At 42.5% G+C, this 15939-nt stretch overlaps 1 protein-coding gene across 2 annotated transcripts in view; it reads left to right on the top strand.

Annotated features, from left to right (window-relative positions):
* The window catches only part of LOC127592157 (E3 ubiquitin-protein ligase Midline-1-like), a 29735-nt gene extending 17102 nt beyond the window's left edge, over nt 1–12633 (top strand). For both annotated transcript variants that reach the window (XM_052052684.1, XM_052052674.1), the window contains exons 3-10: nt 2938–3033; nt 6080–6187; nt 7263–7411; nt 7767–7894; nt 8342–8485; nt 9364–9525; nt 9788–9995; nt 10216–12633. In XM_052052684.1, the coding sequence (XP_051908644.1) occupies nt 2938–3033; nt 6080–6187; nt 7263–7411; nt 7767–7894; nt 8342–8485; nt 9364–9525; nt 9788–9995; nt 10216–10564 (1344 nt within the window). In that variant the 3' untranslated portion in view covers nt 10565–12633. The remainder of the gene's footprint in view (nt 1–2937; nt 3034–6079; nt 6188–7262; nt 7412–7766; nt 7895–8341; nt 8486–9363; nt 9526–9787; nt 9996–10215) is intronic.
* Nucleotides 12634–15939: the final 3306 nt, after the last annotated feature.

Below are 15939 nucleotides of genomic sequence, written 5' to 3'. Positions count from 1 at the left end.
CGGCAGAGCATTCCAATCTAGCTTGTATAGTAGCCTGGAAGACAAGGTGTACATTGGTGAATATCGTGTTTCTTTACAATTCGACATCGCACAACTACCCGGTGTCAAGATGGATTGTTTTTGACACTGTTGTTGTCTGTATGTGCAACTTTTCAAGACTACAAACAAACAAACAAATTAGGGTCGGAAGAGGAAAGATGGTTGCAAAAAATGCCCTCAGAGGAAAACTATCTCGGTTTTGCTCTGACAAGCTGTGCCATATTTACCAACAGTATTCTTCTGAGTTGATTTATTTTTGGCCGATGTATTTGGAGCACATGGCACTCTCTCTCCCATGTCACACCCGACGAGAGACTTTCAATTTTAGAAACACTTAAGACAGACCGGATCATTGCGTTTAAGATAAGTACTAAAGACAAAAATAGACGGTACTCTTTTTGCTTGAATGACCACGTTTTGAGAAGGAATTGACTCCGAATGAACAGGTGAGACGGTATCATTTCACGGCGATTACACCTGTGGAGTTGCTTGATGCAATTAGCATGATGACGGAGCCACGCTGGTGTGCGGGCTGCGTGCACAGAGCCATGCATACGGTGCCACAACGGGCGCGCGTATGGGGTCGCTTAATGAACGGAGAGACATGGCCATTTTCAATGAGGTTGCAGGTTAATGAGTGCCGATCACCCGCTGGGTGTTTGCTGGGCTTAATTGAGCGTGACTATACTCTATCAGTGTGCTGCTGTCTTTGTTGGAGAGGAGCTACGCATTCAATGTGTCTATTTGGAAAGGATGCAATTGCCATTCCAAGAGCTGATTGAACTCATTTACAAGCAAGGCAGATAATCTGGAGGTTCAAAGTATTGTCACCCTCTCATTCGCTCACCCACCTACGGGAAAAGCTTTGCCCTAAAGCCTGCACCTTGGACTGATTGCCAATTAATCACCAAGCACGGAGACCAGCGTTCGCAGTCACATTCACGCCACCACTGAATGGGAAACTGAACCCACAGTCTGCACACTCACATCCATTCATCTGAAAATGAATTTATTTCCGTGGAACATTTCCCGCAAGACAACATGCATGTGATCTTTTTGCCCGTCAACACTTTGCCGGACTTGATACCACATGTCAGCAAACAGTGTAAAAGTTAAAAATATCCTCACACTTGGATTTTGTTTGCTTCCAATTGGACTATGAAAAGATGTTGTGACTATTTGACGGTGTTTACTTTTTGCTCTGGTGTGCTGTGAACTTGAGATCCTCCAATGTGTCTCATCCTCGCTCTTTTGCTCACATACGCACGCATGTGCGCGCACGCACACACACACACACACACACACACACACACACACACACACACACACACACACACACACACACACGGACACACACACACACACAAAATGAAAGAATACTAGATGACTATGATAGTTTCCTTTTTAAGTGAAAGTCTGATAAGAGCCATCGGGGTTAGTGTTGGAATACCCATCCCTTTTCCTCGATGAAATTACCCACAGGCGCTCGGAAAAATCCCGGATGGTGGGCGAGAGTGAGGAAAAACCTCTGGGATAAAAGATGGGAGCTGCTGTGCCAGCACACAGGTTTCCCCTGCCAGCTTTATTGTGTTATTCAACAATCTGTAACCAGGTGCCCTTTAGTGTTGCCAGCATAATTTGATCAATTATCACTGTACAAAAAAGAAGTACAGTTCATCTGCTTTAGCATGCATACGGTGCACACGTGAGCGTGAACATATGCACGCGTTTATGCGCACGCATGTGCATAACCAGACAGCAAAGAGGCAATATATCGATTATATTTCACCGAATGGTGGTTAAGGACCTATGAGGTAAGCCGCATAATGTTCATCAATACTTGCTTGCAGTGACACACAAAGCACACAATGACAAGGTAGGATGCAAACCTGTCATAGGCTTCCGAAGAAGACATTTGTGCTCTTTTTGCTTTTGTGTGCCAGCATCGTATTAAGGCCATCCTTTAAGCTCTCTGTGCCACGACGAGGCTCACCCATAAACACAAACTACGCAAATCCCTTAAGTCTTGTGCTGTGTTGACTGGGAATTTCAAATTAAAACTGATCTACACAGAGGAACTACTTGATAAAGCTTGGCGAATGTGATATTATCAGTTCGAACTTAAAAAAAAAAACAACTATCCAATTCATGCTCTTTCTGTGTTGGGATAGCATGCGGCCAGATGTAGCTTTTTGAGGAAATAAAAACACCACATTAACACTCATCTTGGATTCATTCGAGATGGAAAAAGGAGTATGATCTTAAGCAGGCTTAATTTGGCATTTCGGTGAAACTCTTGGAAATAAAGGAGACAGCGTGTGCCCTTTCTGACAACGAGTCATATATATACATACACACACACACATACAGTATATACCGTATATGAATACAAGAGAAATGAGGGAGTCGAATGGGGATGACTTGCTGTCACCTGTTTGCCGGTTTATTAGCCGCAAGTGCTGCATGCTCTCATCGCAGAGGAAAAAAGCTTTTGATGCCCAATTTGCCGCTTGGCCGGGTTTGCGCATGGCTTGGTGCTCAGTGGAGTGGCTGTCCCACTCACATCCTCAGCTAGGGCAGGATTGTCTCTCAGGCTCGAACGGGACAAGATGAGGAGGCAGTGCAGAGATGAGGGTTATCACCCACGCGCAGAGGTATGGAAATACACTTGGAGACACGCTGGGGTGCTTTTCTATCTCAAAATGTAGCATGACCTTCCCTTACAGAACTAAAGGATCATCAGTTGTGCCTGTTTTGTTTTGTGAAGAAGCACCAGAGGATACCTCAAAACTTACTTGTCTCGTGGCTCGACTGCTTTGCTTTTGTTGGAGGCTTTGCCATTGTTTTTGTTGTGTGGGCGCCTTCTCATTCATGTCAACTTGATGCCTTTTTCTCCAGCAAGCCTTGGATTCAAACCTGAGTAATCTGATCAAGAGGAACAACGAGCTGGAGTCGCTAATGGGGAAACTGATTCAGACTTGTCAACATGTGGAGGTGAGTGATCTACCGAGGCTTGTCAGGGATCCACAACATCATATGTAAATGTTGAGGGCGAATCATGTTTCCCCTTTTTATTGTGCACAGCAAAATGAGGTTCTTTTGAGTTGACGACCTTTTTCTTCTCATTTATTTTCTCAGCCCAAGAAAATAAATGATAATATCATCGAACCTTATTCTGCTGCAATAGATTTGTTGTGTCAGTGCACTCACTGGGTGTCCGATCAGATTGCTTTCTGTCATCCCCAAATTGTTCAGAACACACGCGATGCATATTTGCATGGTTTCTAGGGACTCTCCTTACATTACTTTTATTTAGCAATTGATTAACAGTGCAGGCAAACAAAAATGTGTAGCCGTAGTTTATTGTGTAGATCACATTGAATGTGCTACACATTTTTGTTCAATGTCCCGATGAGGTGCAGCGATCTGGTGAGTTATTCACTCTTTTCAGCATTATGGTTGAGCATGCGTACGAAACTGAGGGCAGTGCATCGCACGGGGAGCTAAGCCGACTGGGGTATTTGGAGGCAACTCTGTTTTAAACCCGCACACTGACATTACATACACAAGCGCTCAAAGAAGCTTTTATAAAAAACAGCGCCTATGGGTTAAAACTGCAGCAGCATCCCTTTGGAGTTAATGGAGAGAGCCATCTTTGCCTGACACGGCCTTTAGAAACCACAAGAAGCGAGTATTGTGCTTGATCACAATGCTATAATGCCAAAATGTGGATGTGTGTGCAGTGTTGTCGGTGAAGACAGCGTTCTGTGCTTCGTGGTGAGCTGCAGCTCGTTTTGATGATGCGGAAAGTTGAAACTTGCCTGAAATAAACAACAACAACAAAAAGAACAGCCATGAATAAATGATGTGTAAAACATGGGGTGGAAAAAAACACTTGTCCCACTTCCCCGTCCCCTCCAACCGCCCCTGTGCATTATGGTTCACACACTCCAGACTCCGAAAATAGCTTGAGGAGAGTCCACATGAATGTTGGCAGTGTGCTTTGATGTGAGTTGGAAATGACATGCCGGGTTATACAGGAAATCCACTGCACTGACAGTCCCTTCAGCTCTTTTCGTATTTCTTGTTGCCTTCATTACGAATCTCAGTTTATTGTAAAATGGCTGAATGTTCTCCAGCTTTTTTTCAGTGTTTAAATGAGTCACTTGATCAGCATGCCATGTTACATTCTGTCATATGGTCCAGCAGCCTTTGCCAACACAGTCATTAAATACTTCTGTGCATTGCACACAATGTGCGCTGCATAACAACTGTGGACGCAATGATCTTGCTTTCTGTGGGGTTGGAGCATTTCTGTCGTGTAAAAATCCAACTCCACTTCAATTTCAGAATCACGATTTGTGCTTTCAAAGCATGCTGCTATGGAGATAATCCCAGTCAAAGATCAGACAGATGAGCAATATGTCAACGTTATCTTTAATCGCTAAGCATTAAACGTCAAAATGACCTTTCAAAAACCATAAACCAAATATATATACTGTATATATGCATTTTTTGAATTGGAAAAAAAAAATGTTGTGCGATGATAATGGTAATGGACCAAAGAAGCAATGAGGCAGGAGAAGCAGGGTGTACTGAACCAAACGTATGAACAAAACATACCGGGGCATACTGAACAACCTAAATTAATAACACAAACAAAGACCTGAAAACGCACTAGAACGTAACACATCTATATGAAAAACAAAACAATGTTAACAGCAACGGAAACAAACAAACAAAAAAAAACATGGCAGCAACACAACAAGCTAACACCGAGGGGTCGGCGTGGCAGTCCTTATAACAGAAAAAGCTAATGGCATGATGACCAGCAGGTGCGACGCTGGAGAACAAGCCCTCCATTGCCACCTGTTGGTCACAAACAGAACAGAACCATGACCATAAAGTATGAAACAAAACCAAATTTAATCGAAACAAAAACAGAGTCATGAGCAGAAAATAAAATAAAAATATCAGCTGTGGCAATGAGCTCAACTCACTTGACAATAGAAGCACTTGGGCAAATAGTAAACAACTCTTAATAAAAGAGGCTTCAAGATGTTCATTGGCATTCCTTCTAACGCTAAACATAAACACAGGAAGAATACAACATTGTGCATTTAATTAAAACAACCATAGCTTTGTCTTCCAGTCTGCCAGCTTAACGCTAAACTCCAACTAGCATGCAGTGCATTAACACTCTAAGCATGGCAGTGAAAACAATCGGTGCAGCAACATAGTGTACACTGTCAATACAACAGCATTCACCAGTATAGCAGCAACTGCATATTCACATAGTTCTACCTACCTACCCACTGGATTTGTTTTAGCTTGGAAAATAAACGAAAGATGTCAAAGTGATCATCATGTGTTTTATATATATACCTGTATATATGTATTTTTTTTCCTGTGGCTCATGGAAGTAAAAGTTTGGCCACTCCTGGTCTTTTTACAATACACTCTATTTAACACGACAGCTACCCAAGGAAGGTTTTTGGTACTTAGGTCAGTTCAAATGAATCTTTTACTACTTTTTTGAATGAGATTAAGGCTGTGCAGAAAGTGCAGCTTCATCGAAATTTAAAACAGAGTTCTCATTTTTGGTCTGTCCTGAAATTTTAGTACACACGGTATCGTTGGAGGGCCGTGGGTTGCAACAATGCTCGGTTTTGACATCGACCAACATGTTTATCACTGCGGTCGTACTTTGCAGTAGTCAAGTCAAGTCAACTGTATTTATAGAGCACTTTCAAACAGCCATCGCTGCATACAAAGTGCTGTACATGGAGCGATTTAACATACACAATAAACAGTAAGACGAATCGGTAATAAAGGCGGTGGAAAGCACCAAGCAGTAAAATCAAGAACAAATTTAAGTACAACAAACAGTAGTGTAAAATTAAACTGCATCCGACTATAGGTGGGTTTTGTTTTGGCTACCTTGAATACACAAAGCAGAAGTGTTTCACAGCTTTCAAAAGCTTACCCCGAGAGGTCAAAGAACCGCTTGGAAGTGTCTCACTGTGGCTTCCCCACACAGGTGAATGCATCCCGCCAGGAGGGTAAGCTCTTGGATGAGTGCGACACTTTGATCGACATCATCCAGCAGAGGCGACAGATAATTGGCAACAAGATTAAGGAAGGGAAGGTAAGGGGACTTAGCGGTGGAAATAAGCATTGATCATTTCAAACATTTGTGACCTCCGGTCCCTGTTGTACTTTTCCTTATTCTCTTTTGTTCCTATCCATTGACCTATTTACTTATGGTATGACATCCAAACAGACTGACTGACCCAAAATAGGTCCTGCCGCATCCAGGAGAGTGACTATGCATGTTCTGTAAACTTTTCATGATGCATTTGATGAGACTTTAACACTGTACAGCACCTAAGTATTGAGGACCGCAGTGAAGTAACAACCTTTTTCCATCAACACATTTTTATTTGATGCAGCACCAGGCAGGATCAATCGGACTTAAAATAGTCCGCAATGGTTGAAGGACTTTGCAAAGCATCAGATTTGAACAGAGATTACAATGTTGAGGCCAAATTGCTGACAAAATGTGCTTTGGCCTAATTTCAGCGTAACCCCAATCTGTCTCTTGAAATCTCCATCTGTAGTGGCAGAGAGTGGAACTGGTCGTTCTATAAAGGTCATCTTTTCATACCAGACATTCACAGACTAGAATTTAGAGAATTATTTATAGGCTCGTCTTTGAGAAGTCAATCGCATCGAGAGAGAAGACTTCACAATTAATTCATTATAACCACTGCCATATTGTTTAGGATTGGGGTGTATGCGTAGAACATCCAACCCTCCACTTTATATCCCGCTTGTCCTTATTAGGGTTGTGTGCAACTCGAGCCTAATTACTGCTGAACAACGCTGATTTGCTTTCTTCTTGCATCTTGGCTGAACACAAGTCACCACTTGTACAATCAAGTGTATCAAAACAATCGGTAGCCTCCAGTGGCTTGCTGCATAACAGGATCTCTCAGCATGATGCAGACACAATAAATACATAGTTCAGTCCAATCAGATATTTTTGAGACAGATCCGAGAATTGTTGTTAAATATCACAGACAGGTGTTTTAGAGTAGCTCAGAATACTATGGAAAGATGGATGGATGGATGGATGGATGATTGGATGGATGGCTGCGGTCAGGCTTAAAAAAAAAGTCATTTCCACTTCTCGCTCACCATTTATGACCCTCCCTATTCAGGCGCAAAGGCTACGCAAGCTGGCCCAGCAGATCTCCAACTGCCAGCAGTGTATCGAGAGATCCTCTGTGCTCATCACACAAGCCGACCAGACACTGAAAGAGAGCGACCACGCCCGCTTTCTGCAGACCGCTAAGAGCATTAACGAGAGGTCAGACAACCGCACACGCCGGACTGAATTATTTCAACACGCTTAGTGCTCAGAAATTAGGAGCGGACAATGGGAGACGATAAGAGTCCGTTTGAAAACTTTGTCTGTGATTGATTTTTCCGCCGAGGCATAACATTTACGATTCAACCCAATCTTATCCCGCTTGTCTATTTAAGCTTCAACTAAGCCGTCCGATTGATTTCGGGCAACAAAGGCCCAGCGTGAACATGTGCCTTCCTTCGAAGAAATACAAACGCTTGTTTTCCCTGAATTTAAATGTACAGTTTGCCTTGGACAAAGTTGGATTTATTTATAGTATTGAATGATATCCAGGATTTGGTTTGCTCACTTTTAGGGTTTCCATGGCAACTGCATCAACCCAAGTGCTTATTCCTGAGATACACCTGACAGACACGTTTGACAACTTTGCCCTGGACTTCTCCAGAGAAAAGAAACTGCTGGAAAATCTCGATTACCTCACTGGTAAACCGTTAAATTGATTTTTTTTTTCACATGGAGACACGCAAAGTCCATTTGCAACATTTTAACCAGCCCTAAATTATTTTAAATCATGTTCACTATCCTAAAAAAAACCTTAGTAGCTTGATTGGTGGACAGTGGACGAACAGTAGACTCCAGTTCACAAGTTATAACTCAACTGGATAAAGAGAAAGAAAATGTATGAATGTTAATGCTCCCTAAACCATTCATTTTGTTGACAGAGCTCTCATTGTGTAAAATGTTGGAGACCTCTGGTCTAACTTGATGAAATGAACGCTTGTTACACACACGCCCCCACAATATATTGTGCTTTCTGTGATCCACCGTTGGTCCACTTAATTAACGTAGCTATTAACTTTAGGCAGTGCCATTTTGATGGATCATCACCAACGCTATCGCTAACGAAAATGTTCCGTCTATTTTCCGCAGCTCCGTCTGCTCCGTGCATCCGGGAAGAGCTGTGCACAGCGTCCTACGACACTATCTCAGTCCACTGGACATCTGATGATGAATTCACAGTAGCGTCATACGAGCTCCAATATGCTATCTACACTGGACAGTCCAACATTGCCAGTAAGTCCTGTGTATAAATGGGGGGGGGGGAATCAAACATTTATTCCAAGCCGCAAACATCACTTGAATTCACCCAAGGACTAAAAAAAAATGGCCTCATTCAAATCTCTTCTCAACTTTTCAAGAAGAATGTGTGCATGTCGACAACATGCAGTGGACATATCGCCATACACAAAGACCCTGGGGCCGCAACTTTGCCAAACAATAAATATGTGTCTGTTATCAAACCAAGCACTGGTAGTATTATCTGAGAAAATAGACCAAGAAAGAAAAAAAATAAAACTGTAAAAATCGATTGTTGTTCAAGGACACCGCAGATCTGTAGGGAATCTTGGGATGGATAGTCCATTACCATACAGTTCTGTTTGCCCACACTTAAGAAAGCTGATGGGTTTTTAAATTTTTTGTTTGTTTGTTTTTTGCCCACATTGTCCTTCTGGTCGATGACTTGAAAAGGTGGCAGGCAGCGAACTTAACTCAGAGTGTCTCAGTCAAGGATTGTGCTTGCGTCTTAGCTTTCACATGAAGTTTGTGCGGCATGGTGCATTTGTGAGCAACTGAGCAAGAAATAAAATACGTACAGGTCAATGTCTGTTGCCTCAAATGCAATTACTACCTCCTCAGTGAAGACACCTCATGAACGAACTGATTTGCTCTATCCTTGAAGGACTATGCCAAAACATTACTCATCCTTTCCGAGAAACATGGTGTGTTTGGAGCATAAGACAAGGCACAGCTCATTTAAAAGTTGCCGCGATTCCTGAGTTGTTTTCACTTTTGACAAGGTCGTTCTGAGTTGTCGTTAATCCTTACTGACGCCGCACTCTACCTCATCCCGTTGTAGTCATCTCGTGCTACTTGCAAATCTTTCCTCTCAGGTCTGTGCAATTCATTGGAGAGCTGGATGATTGTGCCCAACATCAAACAGAACCATTACACTGTACATGGCCTACAGAGTGGCACCAAGTACATCTTTGTTGTCAAGGCGATTAACCAGGCAGGGAGTCGAAGCAGTGACCCGGGGACTCTAAAAACTAACAGTAAGTCACCAACGAATAAAAACTGCAAAACAAAGGCAAAGCGTGACTGAGATCTTATCCATGGCATGTTTCACATCATTATTTTCATTTCCTCCACTCAGCTAGACGTGGATTTCTTTCTTTTCCCCTCTGCAAAAATGAAATGAAATTAACTGAAAATAAATGAGGTGTTCTGTGAGGGATCATGCCTGCTCTAAATCTTAAAATGGTCGTGTTTCAGCATCACTTTGTTTTCGCCATTGCATCCCCTTTTTCCTGGCAGGCCAGCCCTTCAAGCTCGACCCCAAATCTGCTCACAAGAAGCTGAAAATCTCACACGACAACTTGACGGTGGAGCGCGACGAGAGCACATCGAAAAAAGGCCACAGCCAAGAGCGGTTCTCCAGCCAGAACAGCTACGGCGTGGTGGGGAACGTTTACATCGACAGTGGGCGCCACTACTGGGAGGCCATGATTGGAGGAAGCACGTGGTATGTTTGTTTTTGGTCACATGCGCAACTCAAGATGCACATCAACGCATACTCGGGGGATTGAAAAGATGTTGCCATCCAGGACCAAAGGCAGATGGTGTGCAGGTCTCTTTCCAGCTCCAGGAACTTTTCAAGAACGCAAAAAAACAAGTTCTTACTTTTATTTTTCTTTACGAGGTCATTGTTGCGCCAAGCCTAACATCCCTCCCCTCCTCTCCAGGTACGCCGTGGGCATAGCATACAAGTCGGCGCCTAAGCACGAGTGGATCGGCAAGAACTCCTCGTCGTGGGTGCTCTGCCGCTGCAACAACTCCTGGGTGGTCCGCCACAACAGCAAAGAGCTGGCCATTGAGCCTTCGCCCCATCTGCGCAGAGTAGGCATCCTCTTGGACTACGACGCTGGTCACCTGACCTTCTATGACGCTGTGGGCTCACAGCACCTGCACACTTTCCACGTTTCCTTTGCCCAAGCCGTGTGTCCCGTGTTCAACGTGTGGAATAAGTGTCTGACAATCCTCTCGGGCCTCCCCATCCCCGACCACCTGGAAGGACTCGAGCCTCAAGAATAAACACCAAACCAACATTTGTCCTGCACTCGATATTTCCTTTAACTTGGCCACCTCCCCAAAATTCCGTCTCTTAGAGTTGATACAAACATACTGTGTGAGTTTTTTGCCTCAGTAAGAATCCTAACCTGGATGGAGGGTCACCAGTAAGCATTCCTGAGAAATAGACGACACTAAGCAGAAATTCCCACATAAATTGACAGACGTTTGCACAACAGGGAAAAAGGGAGAAGGTAATTATTGACTTGACAGCAGCCGTCAATTTCACACTCGTGCTGCAAGCACATGTAGAAATCGATTTAGCGTTACCACGATTCATGACAGAAGTAAAGGACCGAAGGAGATGCTGTTAACTCTGTAATAAAATTTCCCAATTGAGGAGTGTGATTTGGAAAAACAGGATTTCCTGTTAGGAAAAAAACAAAATCAACAACAACAACAAAAAAAAAACAAACAGATACAGCCATTAATGTGTTTGCTATTTTTTTGGGAGCTTTTGTATTGGGAAAGCAACAAATTCCCGTTGACTGCAGTGATACTTCCCGTTGGTGTGTTGAAATGCACAATTTATCTTCTAAATTTCGCCAACCATGCTGGTAAAGAGGTATTGTGAAAACACTGCACACACACATACAGATTCGATCTTGTTTTTACACAGGCCTATTCACAAATGTTGTTTGCAAAGTTAAAAAGAACAGATTGACGGTATTCTTTGAGCCAACAATCACCACTTGATGAAACGCCAAATGAATCCGTATATGCTGTCATTCTCTGCGATTGTGTAAATAGGCTATAAAGAAAGAAAATAATAATCATGCTTTACATTTTGGTGAAAGTCCATTTTAAACATGACATAGATAATTTCCAAAGAAAAACAGAGACACTTTAGATTCTAAAACCCCTGTTTTTGAGCAACTGGAGCTGCTCAATGTAAATAGAAAGATTTTGGTTGCATTTCTTGGTGATGCTTTGTTGTCAACCCTGGTTCATCTTAAGGTGTGAAAATTCTGTGTTTCCGTGGAAATAGATAAACTCTCTCCTCTTGTGTTTATATATATATACCGGTATATATATATATGTGTGTGTGTGTGTGTGTGTGTGTGTGTGTGTGTGTGTGTGTGTGTGTGTGTGTGTGCGTGTGCGTGTGTGTATGTACAGTATGTGCTCTGATGCGTTCTGCCTGCATGGAGAAGGGTGGAAAAATGGGTTGTGGAGTGTCGTCTCACCTGTGCTCTGAGAAGTATCTTTAAGAAGGTCAAGAATAAATATTAATTTGCACACAGAACATGACTACTTGTTTTTCCCCATAGGAGGTTAAAATTTTACCTTCCAAGGTTCACTTAATCTAACTCAAGGCATAACCAGTTTCTGCGATTCAAATACTGCACTTATTTCAACACAATTTCATTTGAATGTTGGTTAAATCCTGCAATGAAACATGCTCACCAACCCAGTTGCTTCCCTCTGAAGTTCACTGCTATGAATCAATACAGAAGCAAATGATGTGTTTATTTTTATCCTTGGTGAAATGTTCCTCGCCGGTAAAAGATCACAAATTAGACTGACCATAACCAAAGGCAAGTCAAGGCTGCTTTGTTTAGACATAGCACATTTCCTACACGAGGTAAATTGTGCTTCACATGATTAAAAGTACATTTGAAAGCACTTAAAGCACAAACGAACCGCAGATATTTGATTAGGACGTGAGCTGGCTTTGTGCCCAACCTTTGTTCACATGCGGCGCACACAATGTCATGCAGCTGCAGTGCCCCGCATTAGCATTTTAAAACGGGCACGACGCAGCTCACAGCATCATCCAGCAGCCTCGTTTGGCTTCAAGGGGACCTTGAGTGGAACTTTGTACTGGGCGTGACGTTCCAGTCCACTTGTTTCCTCACGTCGTGCGGAGATTGGATCGGTGACCTTCATCCGCAAACACCACTTCTTCGTCCTAAAAGCAAACTTTGACCCACTCATCGGTTCGTACATACACACGCCCAGCAGATGTCACTGTGAAATCTCAAGACAATCCACCTGAGCTCCCACTTTTGAGAATTAAAATAAAAACAAAACTGACTTCTGACTGTTAGTCAGTCTGCTCGTTGAGATGTTATTTTCACAAATGACTTACCTATGTAGAGTGTTGAAAATGGCTTACTCTTTTTCAGGATATCAGGTTGAACAAAAATGCTGCTTTGGGACGTTTCATGAAAAGTGATTTTGGACAGATGATGATCCATCTTGACGCAAGTGATACTGTGTATATGTCTCAAATATATACTTCCATGCACATACATATAAATCTGTATCAGCAGTGACACGACAATCGCACACCAGGCTGTTACAGTGGGGAGAACAAGTAATTGATACATTGGTGATTTTTGATGTTTTCCCACTTATAAAGCAGGTAGAGGTCTGTAATATCTATTAAAGGTACTTTTCATCTATGAAGGAATTTAAAACAAAAGAATTCAAGCACACAAACATTTTGAAGCAGGCTCTTGCAAACGTTAATTTTTTTTCGTGGGTGGGGCGTAACAGACTGGGCTAAAATGGCCTTTTTGTGTTAATACAAACGTTTTTCATTTCTGTAAGGAGAGTCTAATGTGCCACATCTATCTGCAAGGAGTTGATGCATGTTGCCGCCAGGCTTATCAGAAGCAACAGCAGGGTTGTTGACTTTGTTAACCTGTAATTAGCCTTCACACAGTTGTGCTAATTGCAGGTTAGATGCAGGTGTTCAGTTGGTGCACCTTCATTATTCTCTGAGATATTTTTCTGAAAGAAAAGACAACTTCCCAAACTTCTGAAAAGAACGAAACGAATTTTGCTCTGTTGTTCTGGGGTTTTTTTGTTGCAAAGATACAGCTAATTTCTGTTTTAGCTCAATTGACTTCGATACAGATCGTGATATTTTGTAAAGCTTTGCACTCAACTTTTGTGATTTACAAGTAAGAGTAATTCATCCATTCATTCATCTTCCGAGCCGCTTGATCCTCACGAGGGTCGCGGGGGGGCTGGAGCCTATCCCAGCTGTCTTCGGGCAGTAGGTGGGGGACACCCTGAATCGGTTGCCAGCCAATCGCAGGGCACACAGAGACGAAGAACCATTCACGCTCACACTCACACCTAGGGACAATTTAGAGTGTCCAATCAGCCTGCCATGCATGTTTTTGGAATGTGGGAGGAAACCGGAGCACCCGGAGAAAACCCACGTAGGCCCGGGGAGAACATGCAAACTCCACACAGGGAGACCGGAGCTGGAATCGAATCCGGTACCTCTGCACTGTGAAGCCGACGTGCTAACCACTGGACTACCGGGCGGCCCACAAGTAAGAGTATTCATCCTAAATAAAGGAATATATATGTATATATTGTCATGATTCGGTTTAGGGACCAACAGGTGGCACTGTAGGGCTCCCCCGGCAGCTGCACACCTGTTGGTCATTTGGTAGTTGTATTAAAGGACTCCTCCCCGAACACTCGGTGTCGGCTCATTGTTGCTTCTCGCTACTGTCATGTGTGTTGCTGTTTGCTCTTGTTTTCTGTCATGTTTAGTTCATTGTTATGTTTTAGATATAGTCATGATTTTTGTTTGATACTTTGGACTTTGTGTGTTTTGGATTTACCGGTAGTTTTCTTTGTTTTAAATACAATTCTTCAAATACACCCTGCTCTTCCCTCCTGCCTGCTTTTTGGGGTCCACCACCACCTTGCTATGTGACATATATAAACACACCCACATAAGCTCGACTCGTTAGCGCGTCAGAGGTACAAGGTTAGATTCTGGCCTTCTTGTGGGGAGCTTGCATGTTCTGATATGGAGTTCAGTTTTCTTCAGTGTTGAACATTAGTATCGGCAAATGATAAATTCACTGAAATCTGGCTTCAGTATTGCGTCCTAGCTTCTTGTGTTGAATATTCAAAACCATCCTTCTTTTTATATTGGATAGTTTGATGAATCTCATTGACTGGTATAGATATAACAGGGAAGAGAATTATGATGAAAAACCTTGAAGAACCAATGTCCCCCGGCATGACAAAGGCTGCTACAGCTCTCATGGCTGATGATAAGTTCCTATTGTGATTCATAGCAAGTGTCAAACAACGACAGTTACTGCCAACAGCAAATTTTCAGTGTCACCAGCTGAAGAGCACAGTGTAGAGGTCACATTGTCGATTTAAATCGTTTTTTTGTTGCAATTATAGTACATCTTAAAAAACAATGTGGGGTGAAAACAGAGGATGGAACTCTCAGGGACAGCAATTGACTTGGCAGTAAAAATATGGCCTCGTGCAAATACTTTGTCGATAACCGAGTGGCCTAAAATAAATGCCCCTGAAGTGCAAGGTGAGATCGTGAAGCAAATGAAAAACGTAAAATTCTACTGGAGGTTTTCCCACAGTTCAAACGCTGTCTTACACACCATCCCTCATTCTATCGTTAGAAACTCGCCACATTCAATGTTTAAAAAAGGGTGTGAAAATACTGTAGCACATGTCCTTTGCCCTCTCAGTCAAATCTTTCCAGGAATTGCTCATGCAATATTAAGTCTCTTTTCTTGCTTCAAGTGAGCTTTTGATAGATGGCCAGACATTTTCGGACTGATACGATACTCAAGGGACTGAGAACAACGCACTATGAAATGATGAAAATTCATATCTTTCCTTATTGTGCTCTTTTGCACCATCAGATTTAACTGCAACTGCATGGATTTTAAAGTAAATCAACCTGACAGATTTTATAAAGTTTTAATGTGTTTTAAACTTTACGACGAAATCAATGCCGCCGTGGTTATTCTACAGGAAACAAGCATCGAGTTACAATTTTACCCAAAGCACGTAAACTTATTTACAAGTCATAAAGTTGTCACCAAGATAAACTGGCAAAGGCTGGGTTGCAAAAAAAGCGTGTAATGACATCAAGAAACTCTCCAGGGCTTTATGAGGGATCAGAACTGCTCTCCTTCTCACGCTGAACAAATGTAATTCGAGGATGTCTTTTGGGAGATGGTCATGGCTAGTGAAGATCGTATCCCTAATCAGTAACATTGCTCTTAACAAACAGAATCCCTTCTATGATCTAACCTGTATTATTTTGATGATTCCCCTTTTCCATTATAACATAAACGAGTATACTATCATCCATGAATAGTCAATATTGTTAAAAAAAAAAGTCATGCACATGGGGTGATTGAGGATTAAAGCCACAAACCTTGGCTTGGGAAAGCATCATTCCTGACCTGGGTCAAAAGCCTCTAAAAAAGCCTCCTCTTCAATGAATCCCCCGGAGCACTTCTATAGGTAAAGATGCCTGACGATGTCCTTTTCTCCTTTCTAGAATCTACTCTTAGAATTGGAAGTTTGAAAGTAGTAAC

The sequence above is a fragment of the Hippocampus zosterae genome, chromosome 2 (assembly GCF_025434085.1).
Source record: "Hippocampus zosterae strain Florida chromosome 2, ASM2543408v3, whole genome shotgun sequence".
Taxonomy (NCBI): Eukaryota; Metazoa; Chordata; class Actinopteri; order Syngnathiformes; family Syngnathidae; genus Hippocampus; species Hippocampus zosterae.
Note: the sequence above shows the minus strand (reverse complement) of the source record. Positions and strands in the feature narration are given on the sequence as shown.